The 15,574-nt window shown below is 44.8% G+C and overlaps 1 protein-coding gene across 3 annotated transcripts in view; it reads right to left on the bottom strand.

Annotated features, from left to right (window-relative positions):
- Window positions 1-15,574, bottom strand: part of PLEKHG4 (pleckstrin homology and RhoGEF domain containing G4) — an 85,718-nt gene that overhangs the window by 37,441 nt on the left and 32,703 nt on the right. For all 3 annotated transcript variants that reach the window (XM_059857254.1, XM_059857255.1, XM_059857256.1), the window contains exons 6-10: window positions 15,302-15,395; window positions 10,232-10,318; window positions 8,308-8,424; window positions 5,939-6,037; window positions 5,545-5,693 (exon numbers count right to left, since the gene is read on the bottom strand). In XM_059857254.1, coding sequence (XP_059713237.1) covers window positions 5,545-5,693; window positions 5,939-6,037; window positions 8,308-8,424; window positions 10,232-10,318; window positions 15,302-15,395 — 546 coding nt within the window. The remainder of the gene's footprint in view (window positions 1-5,544; window positions 5,694-5,938; window positions 6,038-8,307; window positions 8,425-10,231; window positions 10,319-15,301; window positions 15,396-15,574) is intronic.

Below are 15,574 nucleotides of genomic sequence, written 5' to 3'. Positions count from 1 at the left end.
GTATACTGAATATACATCTTGTTCTGAGGTTTTAGGATTAGGCCCACAGGAGGAACATGGAAAAGACCCTGCAATGAAAGGTGTCTCTCGCAGATCAAGTATTAGGAGGGTGCACTGTAGCAAATAGTAGTGTGAGAGGCTCCCAAAGAGGAATGAAGATGAGCAGGCACCAGCTCAACTGCCATCAGCAAGAGGGACACAAGCATTAGCATCTTCTGAAGCATGTATAAAGACACAGAGCCACAGAAGACACACATCTCTAAAGCACAGAGGGGATGGCAGAAGACAATAATGCCCCCAGGAAGGATTTCCCAGTGTAAGTTGTCTGGCTGTGACCACCAGCCTATGGCAGCAGCAAGCAGTTTGACAGTGCACATGCTGTACTCTACAAAACAAGAAGTCCAGCCATCTCAGTCTGCCCAAACTGGGACTTACACACCAGACACCTATCTCCCCACTACCCTTGCTTCCAACTTGCTCCACATTTTGGATGATCAGCTTAGTCTGACTCTGACCCAAGCTGCAGACAGTGCTGTGCAGTCCCTCAGCAGGGGCAGGGAGCCTATACATTATCCAGGTTTACTTCCACCACCGGGAGATCACACACCACTTTGCAGAATGGCACATGCAGGCCTTGTAACATCCCAGGAGTTGCTACTAGCAAGAGCCTTGCTGAAGATCCATAAACAAGAGGTCTGCAGCACCACACAGCTACACCCCACTTCATCGTTAACTAGCCACAGTGTCAAGCAGACCCAGAGTCTTGGTGGTGCATGTGGAAACCAGAACATGAACTATGGAGGCTTTTAGCTGTAAGATCACCCTCTCTGTCACTGTAATTGAGTCAGGTCCAGCACCAGGAACCTAACAGCTCATGAAGTCTGCTCTGTACTGTCCATTCCCTCTGCTCAGCTCAGGTCCCCACCCAGGGCTTCCAACTAGATCACCAAGCCACACTAAAAATAGCCAGCTCACAAAACCAGCTCTTGGCTCTAGCCACTCCACCCTCAAAATACAGAGACTAACTATACTGCCTTCTGCAAACAAAAGAGAATTCACTCCTCCATCTATTTATAAGCTGCTTATTCACAGCTTGTAAGCACAGATTCTTTTCAGATGAGGAGCTTGGGGGAAGAGATTAAGCTTATTCTGGTTCCCTGGTGCACAGAGCCAAACACTCAACATGATCATTCCTTCACCATCTGAGGTTTTTCTCCTTTCAGCTCTCACCTCTAGCCTTGGGACTATCCTGCCCATCACCATGCAGAGCATGACACAATCCCACTCCCATGCCAAGGTGAGAACACCGTGGTACAGCCAGGCAGGTGCATTCTGGTTAAAACCCATCTATATATTTCATATAAAATGGTTATACCTTCTTTACTCTACTTGTGACTCATAACACATCTGCAGAACGAAAGGCATTCACTGGGCACTTCTCTAGGCACACATTTCCAGCTCTTGGCTAAGCTGGAAGAGTAGCAATAATGAGAACAACAGTGAAAAATACTGGCTAAAGACCAGGTTAAAAGGATCCTGGCCTTGCTGCCCAGCCCCACATCACAGCCTCACTTCAGCAAGAGCTCCCACTGCGGCTGCCTGGCTTCTGGCACCTTCTCTGACACTGCCATCATAAACTGTAAGTTTTTGACATCCACTACAGAAGCAGCAATACATTAGTCCACTTTTCACAGCTGGCTCAGTGATTTGCCTGCAAGCTACAGGTTAGCTGATCACTACACTAGATAGCCAGAAGCCAAAGCTACACCTGCTAACCAAATCTATGTACCTTATTAAAACAACTCTGGTTACTAAAAAATCCTCTTCGAAAGTGCAAAAAGTATTAACAGCATTGAAGTGATGGAGGTCTCTGTGTCATGTGGCCACACTTACCAAGAGGAACTTCAGCTAGGCTAACACCTCTGCATTTCAATCCCCAGAAAGACTGGGACAGCAAAACCTCAAAGGGTTCAGCTAACAGACCTGGAAAAGCACTGAGCCTTCAGTGCAGTGGATGGTGTGAAGGCAAATGTGCTGGCTTTAAATCTACCAACAATGAGCAAGTGGCAATGCCACCTCCAGCAGCCTCCTGGCACCTCTGGGTGGCCAGCCCTACCATTACAGCACTTAAAGAGGGGCCACAAATACACACTGGCTCATGAATGCCACACCCACACCAACTCCAGGACAAATTCAGCCTGGTCTTGCTGGAGGTGGGAGATCTCAGAGGGATCAGCTGGGCACACCACAGCCCCTAATTCAACACCCCGCCTGCAGGATGCGTATTCTGGTAACTGAGCTCCTCCTTCCTAAGCTGGGAAAAGGCAGAGTTCCAGACAGCCTGCTTGGAGAAGACTGTCTTTCCTTTTGTGGACAAGCAGCTGGATGGGCAAGGCTACCTTTTGCAGTGTTACAGGGTGGAGAAGGAGTATGAAGACTCGAGGTCAGCTCACAATGGGAGCAGTTACTGGTCAAAGCCACTGCTGTGGTGCTACAGCATCTCAGGATGAGACCATCCAGGAAAGACTCCCAGAAGCTCTTAAATCATCTGTTAGAGAAACAAATGGATGGAGCACAACACATCCCTCCTGCATGCCCACCTCTCCGGTAGAATGAGTTAAACTTTTGCAGGAAAGAACCTGTGGCACTGCCTTTGCAAAGCCTCACAAATCCCAGGTCAGACCTGAGCAGCAATGAGATCCCACTGCTCTGTGCCACAAAACACTCCAGAAGGGCATCTGTGCTCTCCAGGAGGGCAGAGCAAGCAGAAAAGGTTCCACAACCAATCCCACAAGAAGAGTTTCATTACTAAAGAGAGACTAAAGCAATTCTTGTTTACTGTGTGCTCTTGAAAGGTATTTAGCAGATAACATCTGACTGCACTTACACGCCTGCTTCCTTGCCTGTTTTAACTTATTATCTCCAACCTGTGGTCAGGCATTTTCAGAAGGGCTCATCCATCTCTATTCTTACCAGCTCCTGGTGCTCTTTTTCCACATGAAACCACAAAATAGCAAGAAAGACATCTGTGACAGCTAGAAAAATATATTGCCTGAGAAAAAAACCCAAGTCAATCCTTGCTTGGTTAATCCCGAGGTGAAAGTGCAGATGGGCTTGTAATCTCTATTCTTAAAAAAAACCAAATTTTAAAAAATCAGAATTTTAACTTTAGTTCTCCACTTGTAGTTGGCATATTTTAATTAAGTGGAGCCAAATGTCCAGAAAACTGCTCTTTAAAGTGTCTTCTCTATTTATATGTAACAGTCACCTGTTCACAACTAGCCTCAATTTATGACTAAGAAGTCCTGGCAGTCATGACTATTTTATCAGACTTTTGTACCACACGAGACAATAAAAAACAACAATGGCACACATGATAGACAACAGAGCCAAAGGTGACTTAGAAGAGTAAAACCATTTGACTTGCTTTTGTAAATAATTTATTTCAAGTATTGGGAGAATGGCTGCAGAATTAGGCTGCTAAGCATTGATCAAGACTTTACAATTCAAAGTTCAGAGCAGCAGTACCACAAGCCCTGCTGAGTGCACACACAAAGGCAGTTCTGTTCCATTTTCACACATCACCAGTTGGAAATCAATATTGGACCTACATACATCAACAGCCACTCCATGCTAGCTTAGTCGGCCAATTGCAATATTTTGTCTCTACCCTGCTTTGATCATATCTATTAAAGAAGCCTTTGAAAATCATAATCTTTTCAGTATTAACAGAGCTTAGAACCTTTAACATCTGCACATCAGATAGGAAAGGAGGAGGACCGTGGAGGGCCGAAAACCAACAGTGCCTTATAGAGTTCTCTAGCCAAGTGATAGAGCTCTTTTCCCCATTTGAAGGGATCTTGAAACAAAGAAGAGTGGACTTCTTTAGTCCTCTGCCCCAAGTGAGATGAAAATTAAAATACTGCATGGATTTTAGTTTCTGCAACTACTCCACAGCCTAGAAAAGAATAACGTTCTCCTGCTATATTCTGTTATGATCCTCAAGCTGGAGAGAGTCACATATATTTGAACCACGGCATACAGCCTCCTTTCACACCGGCAGACAATGAATATAACCTGGATTAAGCAGAGAACATGCTACACAGCTTCAGCATGCACTCAAACACCATACAATCAAAGAATTCTGTGTGTATCCCCCACCCCTGCCCTTGCTAAAGTAATCAAAGCAGTAAATTATCCTTAGGGGGCTCTGTCAGATCAGGTTTCAAAGTTGATCATTTCCCTGCACAAAAACATAGGCTTAGCTTAAAACCAAAACAAAATATAAAACTCATGCACATTTTCCCATTCTCCTAGGACACTGAGGTTGCTGTGTTACTTAAAATGAAATAAATAATAACAAGAAAACCCTAAACAAACAAAGCACAAAACCCCATATTATTGTGCTTCTCATGTCATGTGAGAATGAAAAGATTATACTGTAGCAATTCAATCCAAAATTGCATCAAGATTACTTCACCAGTTCAGCAAGAGAACTGTGTCTACATAGTCCGCCAGACCTCCTGACAGGAGCCACAGCAAGCAGGGAACAGAAACAGTTATACAGCCTGCCCTCATGCTCCACTCTCTGCACCAAAATGTTGATCCTCTTCTTCTAGTGACAGGCAGCAACTTGCACTGCCATCCACTTGCTGAATTTTAAAAGGGAAATGTTCTGTTCACAGTGTCTGGTTGAGATACTCCATAACTACTTTCTTATCTTCTCTTGATTCCCTCCCTTCAAACCTCCCAGCTTGTGATGGCAACACGGAGTTGAACCAGAGCAAGGCTGCCGGTGCACGGAGCTATTCCACACCACCCTGCCACCCCCCCATGCCCTCACCTGCACCCACATGCCAGTGCTTATCTCACATTGGGCTGCAGGCTCCTGGCTGCAAAGGCTGCCTTTCTACCTTGCTGTTTGCACAGCACATAGCACAGAGGCCTTCTCATGCTGATAGGCTTCAGGTGCTTTAGCAGCACAAACACAAGTTGTGCAATGCCCTGGGGATGTCAAACAGCTGGGCTCTCTCAGTCCCTGCTTCTCCTACCGACCCCACAAACGGGCAGTGAGTATTTGTTTGTGCAAACTGTACCAATGTGCCAGGAGATCAGAGCCTGCCTCAGCCAGCAAGCATTCCTCCCAGCTAAGGCCCCTGGAAATCCCCTTGCACAAGGAGTGCCTTAGAAAATCACACAGCGATAATGGCCTGCACCTAAACATTCATCACTGCTATCATCAATTAAGGCTTGTGTTTTACAGGTACCCAAAACATCCACTTCTCTCTCCACTACAGAAGATAAGTCTGATTTGGCTTGAAAAAGGAAATTGAACCATCTAAGTGATTTCACCTGGACTAGTTTTTGGACTGGGGAAGAAGCAATCAAGATAAGAGTAAAATTCATTACATTTTCCACCTTTGCTGTTTTAACATAGTTCCTTGCTACACAAAGCTGTTCTCCAGCCTGCCCAAACAATGGGGCACCTCAGGGAGACTCCCAGCACCTGCTTTTTGCTCATCTTCTTCCACTCTGGGGGCTCACCTGTAGTCTTGGGTAAGGGTGACACAGGACGCCTCCTTCCCCAGTCTGGCGAGGAGCGCTCCACCCTCCTGCTGCACCTTGACCAAACTTGCATCTTCAAGAACATTCTTCATCAACTGCCTTGAATTCCTCAGCAGCACAGCTGCATCCTGGAAGGATCACAAGAGTGAGGTGAGCAGTTATTGCAACCTACAGGCAATGAAGGAACAGGTGAAAACCAGAACCTAAACCAAAACACACTGAAACCACATCTCACCTGGGCCCACTCTAGGAAAAGGGGAGGTTGGTTCCCATAGCTGTTTCTCTCCAGCCTGGTAAGTCTAAAGTGATAAAGAGTGCTCCTTATGCTCCTGATACCTTCCCCACCAGGCTAAAATTGTGAGTATGTACTTACCTCAGCCTTTCCTGGTAATTTTGTGGATTCCACTTTATTAATAGCTCCCTGAAGGAAGGCACACACACCCTGGCATTGTTGTAGCAAGTATTCCAGCTTCTACAAGAAGAAAAGACCAAGGCAGAGATTATTGTCTCATGGCTGACAGAAAAGGTCTTCTGAGCTTGCAGAAGCTTCAGAGTGCAAAAATCAAGAGAGGATCAAACACATTAATCCAAGAGTTCAATTATATCATTCAGTGAGACTGTATCAGCAAAGGGAAGCCCATAAGAAGCTGCAGCTGCATCACACTAGACCAAGGCCTCTATGCAGACCTTAGAAACCTGCAGACTCATGGCTTGGATGGGTCATGCTTTACAAAAAAAAAAAAAAAAAAAAAAAAAAAAAAAAAAAAAAAAAAAAAGTCCACTTATGTCTCATATTCTTCTATTAGCATTTCTTGTAACTTTCCATGAAGATGAATCACACTGCATGAATGTCAGAGAAACAGAACATAAAACAAGTACTTGGAATTTTTCTACTTTAAATAATTTCTCCTCGTATTAAAAGTAGTGTAAATTAAAGATCAGGAAATTGGAAAGCTTCCAAAATTAAACACCTTAACCTATGGACAAATTTGAAATCCTTCTGCTCTTCAGGCTTGGGGGGAAGCAGGAGAAAAACAAACAAAAAAAAGTCCAAACATTTCAAAAAGGTTTGTGAGGCACTATTTTTCAGAAAAGTTAATGATATAAAGCCTGAATACTGCCAGATGCCACCCTTTAGCCACTAAAATCAAGAGAAGGGAGAAACAGTTATTCCAAAATAACTGTGTTTAAAACAAGACAAAAAAGCAGCTGTTTCAATCTTTACTGAGTTGAACTCCCTCCTCCCCTGGAGTGCTGGAACACCGCCAGCAGTGACAGATTAGCAGGCAGGATGCAGGTGAGATCACTGAGACAGGAAATAAATGCTGCTTGCCACATTGCTGCTGAGCTAAAGGAGCTGAGCACAAGGGTCATTATCACACACAGTATAAACAGGCATTCCATACAGAATGATTCCCATACTAACTCCTAACCAAAGGGAGTTAGTATGGGAATCATTAGTTTTACATGCTAAGACAAGAAGCAGCCTGGTATTATGGTCCTTCCTTCAAGAATTACTGTTCTGCACACACAGAGCACCTCAGATCTCAAGGTATTCTCAACTCTGTTCATTAAACTAATCCATAACTTCTTGCAAAGTTTCTCTGCTTCATCACTGCCAAATAAACTTCAACTTCTCCAAGTCAATCCTGGGCACCAAGATTAGGCCTCTGTACCTCTACTGCATCAGCACAGGTTCATACAAGTACTTTTAGATGTAAATTGGAAAAAATAAGTTAACATTTGGCACATGTCAAGCCTATCTTTTGAAGCCTGTCACCAGCACCACAGTGGTGTTATCAGTGACATCTTAATCTGCTTCAAGTGTTGTACTGTGCCATACAGCATGGCACTCTGGGTAGCAAGGTCAGAGCCAAAAGACCACTGGATCCTCTGGAAGCTGACGTGACAATTCCGTCAACCACCAGGGTCAGCAACCTCAACATGAAGACAGCAAGCTTGTGTGCAGATTTACAGAGATTTAATCCTGTCTAGTCTTGGTGTGCCAAATAACTCAATAGAGCTTTTAAAGATTCAACAAGCACATGGTTGTTGAAGCACTTAGGCTCCCTCCACAGCACAAGTGCACACAGAGCTGGGTATTGGTACCATGGATGCCACCCCTGCAGGCTTCTGGCAGCCTGCACACACCCTGCTGCTTGCAAGTAAAAGATATGCCTAGAAGAAGAATTCTGAACTGATTATCTGGAACTTCCAAGTCTCACTCATGCAAGGACTGCAGATATTACCAAGGAGATAATAGCTTGATCTGGGGAATTTGCTCCAAAACCAAAAAGATTTAATTTGTTATTACAGTCAAGTTCTTCATCATTACTCCAATGGCAACATGATACTAACACCTTCTGCTGAGATTAGTTTCAGATGTCTGTCCTCCTGTCTAACTCAAGAGCCATTTGTGTATCACAAGACAGCATTCCATTTCAGATTTGACCATATTTTGAAGACAAGAAAGAATAGAAAGAATTAATGCAGTTCAAGCAAATGAGTAAAAAACTAAAACTTTAGTTTCTGCAGTCATGCCAAGAGACCACACTGCGTATCCATCTTATGAAGACAGTATTAGCATTTTTTTGATACCAGAGATTCATTTGCATTCACAGCTTTACAGGAAAGTTGTCTTTTAATGCTTGTAGGTTCAGCTGTTGACAGGTTCCTATTGTTCCCTTCTGTTACCATGCCACTGCTTCTCTCAGACCAAAGCACACAAGACATTTTACTCACCCTGCGGAAGCTCAGCCACTCCTGGTGGCAGTACGGGAAGGTCCCATCCAGCTCTAGAGGCAGCTGTGAGCTGTCTATGTGCTTATGGAGGGATTTCATGGAGGTGAGAAGTTCAAACTGCACAGGAAAAGAAAGGAAAAGAAAAAATCTCACTTGTATTAGGGTGTGAGTACTGGAGGAAGAGGGGAAGGTTAACAAAAGGCAGAATCTATTATTTCTTTCTCTATCTTGCACAGAAGCACAGTGATAGTGAATAGTGATACTGCAGTGTGTAGCTGCAATATCACTACAATAGGAAGGGGAAAAAAAAAAAACCAACAAAAATTCAATCTTAGAGCAGCTTGTTGAACAGCTCAGTGGGCAAACCCTGAAGGAATGCAGGCCACAACACGCTGTTTCACCAGGCAGAACATCTGTGATGGAAGTCTGGCAGCAGCCAGCCTTCTCCAGAGCCAGCACCTCCTGGTGTAAGCAGAGCAACTCCCTCATATGTTCCCACAGTTGTGCTGTGATTTGCATCTGTTTAGAGAATCTGGGAGGTTAAATCCAGCCCCCAGCTTCCCCATCTCATTTCCTATAAAAGAGTCTAACAGAGCAGCCTCTGCCCTGCCCTCAACTCTCCACTCATCACAGCAGCTATTTGCTCCCAGAGTTTCTTGGAGCTTGGCACAGGTAACTTGCCTTCTGCAAGTCTGTAGGACCTCAGAGCATTTCTGTACTCACCAGAGCAACAAGTGCTCCTGCAGGTACATGGAAGCCAGCCCAGACACAAACTCAGGTGCAGACATTTAACTCCCCCACACACACACAGCGTGAAGTTTCTATCTCCTTACAAAATTGTGATGATGCTTCCAATTCCTCCTGCATGCCCATGTGTTTATTAGCCTTTCCTCTGTTCCCTCCTACACTCTTTGTGTTTGTTCAATGTGTTTAATGTCTTCTGTAGCTCTCCCTGCATACATATGCCTGCAGCCCCCATTCTGACTCTAAATTCTTCCACATGGGGGCAATAAGGAAATGGACTAATAGTATTTGTTATTCTTTAGCCTCTGGGGACACCACACCACATGCACAGCAAGCCTGACGCCTGTGACATCTTCATCCACAGGAGCCAAAAGAGAGGTCCTGGCCTACTCTGAAGACTAGAGAGTTTCAGCAGGCACAGAATTTCAGTCCATTCTTGTAGCTTGCAACAGTCTTGAAACACAGGAAGAGGACTAAGATGAAGTCTGCTCACCACAGCATGGCTGGGAGCCTACATTTCTTATACAGCTATAGAATACCAAGACAGCTTGCTTTACTTCTAGTGGGGGAGTTCAGTGATGTTGTGGTAACTTTCCCTCCTCTTGGTCTTTCCAGACATTTCAGCTACAAAGGGAACATCACACAAATGCCCATCTCATCTTCTCCTTCCTTTGCAGAAGTCTCTCAGCCACTGGCAGCAGCAGATATGAGAGGAAACAGAGGAGATGCAAAATCCAGGAAAGCAACAGGCACCTTCAGAGGTGGAATTCAGGATTCAGCTTAATGTGATCTCTTCCTGACCATGCATTTCCCCCCTTGTTAACGGGAGAACAAGAAAAGCCTCTCTAGCTAATTGTGCAGGGCCCTCCAAACAGTTATCCATGTTACCAACAAGCTCCCTGTGTTCCGAGTCCCCAGCAGACTGATGTAATTGCAGTGCAAATGTCACTGATGGGTGTGGCAATAAACAGAGCAGGACAGGGATCTGTTCAGCTCACAGAGACACTGCAACTCAATAAATACATACCCCTAGAGACCACAGCCACAAACACAGAGGACACCTATGGAAATTTCATGTGAGAATGAACATTACATCAATGACAGGGAATTTGTTGTCTGGAGAGTTAAATAAAGGATATCAGGAGTGGCCAAGCAAACCCCAGATAAATGGTTCCATTACCTGTCCTGCTGGTGGCTTCTCCATCCGAAAAGTCAGATCTTTTTCAACCAGAAGCAGGACTCCATGAATACAGTGAGGATCCATCTCCTACAACAGAACAGAGCACAAATCCATTAGCGATCTGACTCGGATACTAAGGAGAATGTACCACACCAGGTTCATAGAAAGTTTGCAATTTATCCTTCAAAAGCATCTACAAAGCCTGGAAGGCAGTCACCAGAAATTAAGAAAGGCCAGCCTACAGAGTACCAAGGTGATGTCTTTAAGGTAGTTTGCTTCAGATCAACTAGTCCTGCAGTATTTAAGGAAGCAATGTAGAAGGTCAGGTGTTGGCTGTACTAAAGAAGCTCTGCCCTCTGCACAGGGAAGTGAATCAGGGGAAAAAAAAACCTCACCAGAACTTAAAAAAAAAAAAAAAAACTAAACCAAAAACCATGTTCCGTGTCCAAGTTTTTTCCTGATAACTTTCCTGGTCACTTCACCTAACTGAAAGGAAGTGTCTTTCCCCTGTCCACCCCCAACCCAGTGCCAAAAACATCATCTTGTCTCTACTTACTGCCAATTTACAGTCAAGTACTTGCATCCTGCTTCTACTGTTAAACTGACAGAAATTCCAAATACAAGGGATGTTTGGCAGCTGTAGTTCAAACTCAGTGATCCATGAGCAACTCTCCATTTATAGAAGCATTCTACAGGGCAGTGAGAAACAGGCAGAGAGAGCAACAGAGGGAAGAGGGAAGCATGGCAGAAAGATCCAGACCATGGAGACAGAACTCCCTACATATGGGATGCCTGGACTAGGAAAGCAAGGAGAAGAGCCATTGAAGCTGTTGTGCCACATGAATAAACAAGAGCCATCCCATTTTGATGTCTCCTATGCCTCCGTAAAGATTTCAGGAATTGTCAAGCAACAAATCCTCTGTGGTGTTGCTTGAGCTGGAAGGAACCTGCCACACAGCAGGACACAACAGCAAAGGAAACTTGTTTAAATAAACAGCTCCAGCAGTGAGTAGGGTTAAATATCTGCCAGAAGCAGAAGAGCCAGAGTACAGAGAGAAGTGGACCAACAGAGACTGAATGACCTAACCTGACACTGGGCCCAGTTCAGCAATTAAGAAACAAGGCCAACACAAGGAGCCCAAATGCTGCAAGTGAAAGTAGCAGCAGAGATCCCAGAACAGAGGAAAAAGGCCTTTCTCTCATCCAGTCCTAAACCATGATCCTTTCAAACAGACAGCAAAAAAGTCCCAACTGAAACACCTTCCAAAACCATGAGAGGTTTCTAAATTGTAAATTTCTCTAGTGAATTATTCACACTTTCACTGTTATTTGAACACTGATTAAAAGGCCAAAAAGGATTTATTGCATAATTAGGCTGCATTAGGTAAATACTGAAGAGAGGATGGGGAGATATTACAGTTGTATCACCAGCTCTGAATTTACCTGCTAGAAAGTACTGAAGGAAGAAGACTGGACACAGCTTCAAGACTGATGATGGTACTAAAATTTTTTCTTACACAATCCCTCTTCTATGCCAACAGTCACAAGATGTGCAATATGAGTGAGGGATAAAGGTAGTGATGGTGTAACAGGAGGTTACCACAATAGCCAAAACACTCATTTGTTTGTTACTCCTAAAAATAGAAACCGAAAAACCATTCACAAATAAAGCTGTCAAGGGAAAAGTTCAAGGTTTTCCAACTCAAGAAGAAATTGTATTTCCAAAGAAATCATGTACTTTTCACCACATTTTTAAATTTAAACAGCTGAATATAAGTCAATCTCATCTAGCACTGATGCAGCAATCCAAAGACTGAAACAGTTTACCAGGAGCATCTCAGGAGACAAGCAGAGCTGGGAACAGCAGGATGCCTCTTGAGGAAGCTTTCCTGCAGCTTTATGCACAATCTCTTACCATCTCTGCTAACAAAACCAACTTTATGGAAGCAAAGAAACAAGAGTTTCATACATATAAGTGAACTCTTCACCTCCCAAGACAGGTATAGTTTGGACAGCATAGAATAGAGGGGCACCAAAAGGGGTTCAGAAAGCACCAGGGTAAATACAGAGCCTTTTGTTATTCCTTTTAAAAAGAATTAGGTATTTTTTCCAATGTTTCTCAGACTGAAGTTCCAGTTTTCTGGCTTCCTGCCCCAAATGGAAACCCATGGCCAGACTTAACAACGCTGGCACAGTCTGAAGCACAGGCTGCCAGGAATGTCTGCACAGAGGGGAGAGTCCCCAGACACCTCAGTTAATCTCTAAGTGACCACTCTAATGGAGTAGCAGGGGTTCCCTGTCTTTAACATGAAACCAGTTCCTCTGTACTTCTGCACTAAGTGAGAATGCAAATACACCTCTTGAACAGAAAGGTTTGCACAGAACTTCTCTGCTTTCAAATGCTAAACTGACTCTTCCCAAACCCACACACGAACACAGCAGATTACAGGATTAAGCCTTCAAACTAATATGGGAAACTCAAAAGAATCTCACTTCATTAAGACTCAGGCAGAGGGAAATCCCACAGATACTTGCTCACTGAAGGCAGGGCACACATTCCACTGTCCATGCCCTGTCTGCTCACTGAGCAAGGGATCAGTCTAGGACTTCTGAGTAGCAAAGCTCCTCTTAAGAGCCGCCCTCCACAGCACAGAGCTTACTGGTGACAACCTGTAACCAAACATTACAGCATTTACCCTGCAAAAATCCTTGCTCCAAAGCATCATTACGCAGTTTCCCACAGGAACAAGCCTGATCTGTTCCTGCAACATGCACGCACTGTGCACTTCCCTTCACCTCCGCATAGAGCTGCCAGAGTTCCTCCTGCTTCTTCCTGAGACAGCTCTGCAGCAGATTCTTATTCTGCCCTACTCCCTCTGCTCCAGCTGCTGTCTGGGACAGAAAGATTTCCCACCCCCACAGTAGTCTAAAAAGAAGAAGGAAAAAAAAATTATTGCAGAATACAACTGGCCCTACCCTGAAGGCAGAGAGGACAAGCTCCCACCAGTTTACCAGGTGGTTCTGGACAGTGCAACTGACGGACTCCCAGTGCTGTACGGAAAACGAACCTACAAGCACCCGAAGTTGTCAATTAGCACTTAATTCCAAGCATGCATTCATTCTGGAAAGATGGAGAAATGGAAGAAAAATTTCCTCAGGCTGACATATCCTGACCCAGGAACCTCTGCTTCCCAGGAGTCTCTCTAGGCTTAAGAGACCCCAGCAGGAAGGGACTGTGCAATAAGGCATCTGATCTGTGCTTCCCCACTGTGAACCCACTGCTGGGTTAAGAGGAAAACAGCCACTCAAATTGAATAAGCAGTCCTGGACCTCAACATTTAACAGATTCCAGCACATTACCATAGTAGGCTTCATAGAAACTATGCAAGTAAAATCCTGTATAAGGCGAGTGGTGGACAGCAGAGAAATGAGCTCTAGAGACAGTCTGCCAGAGACAAGAGACACTGAGATGTGCAAGGGATTTCAGAAAGGACCCCAAGGAGGTGATCTGCACTGTAACCTTAGAGGTACAACATACAGTCTGTACCTCAGTGCAGTCACTGGCCAAGCTAATCCTGCTGCGCTCCAGAACACTCAGCTTGCCTCACTGTAGTTACACTCAGTTTTCTGTATTACTCTATCCTTGTTCCAAAACAGAGAAGAACATTGCCATGGGATTAGAGTAAATGCTGAGGATCTTAGTGGGGCCAGGGATTACTCCTGTGCCATAACTAGGTGATGAGCTATCTGAACCGGTCTCCTTTACAGAGTCTTCAGAAGAGTCAGTGTAAGGATCAAAAACGCATAAGTAGAGTAATCAGCCTCTGTATACAGTCAGAGTAATCAGTCACTGTTACCTGGAGCACACACTTAGGCCCACAATCTGTCTTGCAGCACATTAAACTCTGTTAACTGTAACACCACCCTGATAAGGAGGTGCTCAGAGCCAAAGAGCCACCACAGCACAGCAAAAAGTTTCCCCCCTCCCTCATTTCAGAGGGGAAACTGAAGGTTAAAATGGCATTATTACCATGCTTGTATCAGAATTGAGACAGCCAGAACATGTTACTGATTTCTAAATCAGGCAACTAAGACTGCTGTGCAACTTACATGAACAGTGAAATGCTCAAAAGCTTTAGCAAGCCCACTGCCATGTGGGCACAGCATAAAAGAGAAGGTATTTGCTTGTTACCTCTGCAGAACTGAGCAGGGCACTCCTTCACCACAGAGAATGAGCACGCTGATAGAGCTCACAGCTCCACCCAGCCCAGAAGCAGGAGGACAGACCTCTGAGTCAGACTCAACTCTCAGATGTGGCACTGAAGCACACAAACCACAGACATCAGCTTCATTAAAACATTGCCCTGGTCTAGTTTGCAGAGTTTGAGTCCTAAGAGACCTAAGCTCTGATTTAAAAGGAACACCTGCTTAAACAAGATTAGTCATCACTACAACCCATCATCTCCCTGTCTTTCTAAGAGCAGTTTCTATCTGGGAGGGGGGGCAACATAACCCACTGGCTTCCCAAGTGACTGATATGAAAGCCTTTGACCTGAAGCAATACAGAGTTACAGCACATCCAATTCTAATCATTCACTGATAGCCGCATCAACAGCTGCACGTGCTTTTCCACCTGGCACAGCAAGCAGTGTCCTTCCCTTCCCATGACAGCAGGCAGAGGCCTCTCTCCCTCCCTTCTCCGTGGCAGGCAACAATCCCTGCACATTCCACACAGCCCCTCGGTGCAGGGGACAACACCTCCAAGCAAGATAATTCATGACAGCATTGAGACTTGGGTATGGCCTGTTCTCAGCATTGAGATGAAAGCAAATGTGGAGGGGTGGGGAGGGGTGTTCTCCCCTAACTCAGACTTGCTTAGGTTTTTTTGCTTTGTCTGCAGTCTGGCAAGTCCAGGTCATCCTCCTAAAGCAGGGCTGGGTGTGTATCTCCACCTCCCAAAGCCAACTGAAAGCCAGGTGGCAGATGGAGACATAAGCAGCAGATGGAGATGCAACATCCAACCACGACAGCAAGGCAACCAGTGCTCCTCTGCCCAGGCTCCAGGCTCACCTGCAACGTGCTGAATGCCTTGAAGAGAGCAGGAACGGGAGAACAGCGACGAGCATCCACAAGAACAGTCAGACCCAAAGCGTGACATTCTGGTCTGCAAGGACAAAGATAAAAAGGTCACCTTTGTCACCAATGAAAATTAACAAGACTATAGAAACAGAACCTGTAGTCATGGCAGGATGAAAAAAACAGTACATTATGGCTTTATAATAACAGGAAATAATTGGCCACCTTCTCCTAAACAAAATATATACACAGAAACCATCAAATAAT

This window comes from Haemorhous mexicanus, chromosome 12 (assembly GCF_027477595.1).
Source record: "Haemorhous mexicanus isolate bHaeMex1 chromosome 12, bHaeMex1.pri, whole genome shotgun sequence".
Taxonomy (NCBI): Eukaryota; Metazoa; Chordata; class Aves; order Passeriformes; family Fringillidae; genus Haemorhous; species Haemorhous mexicanus.
Note: the sequence above shows the minus strand (reverse complement) of the source record. Positions and strands in the feature narration are given on the sequence as shown.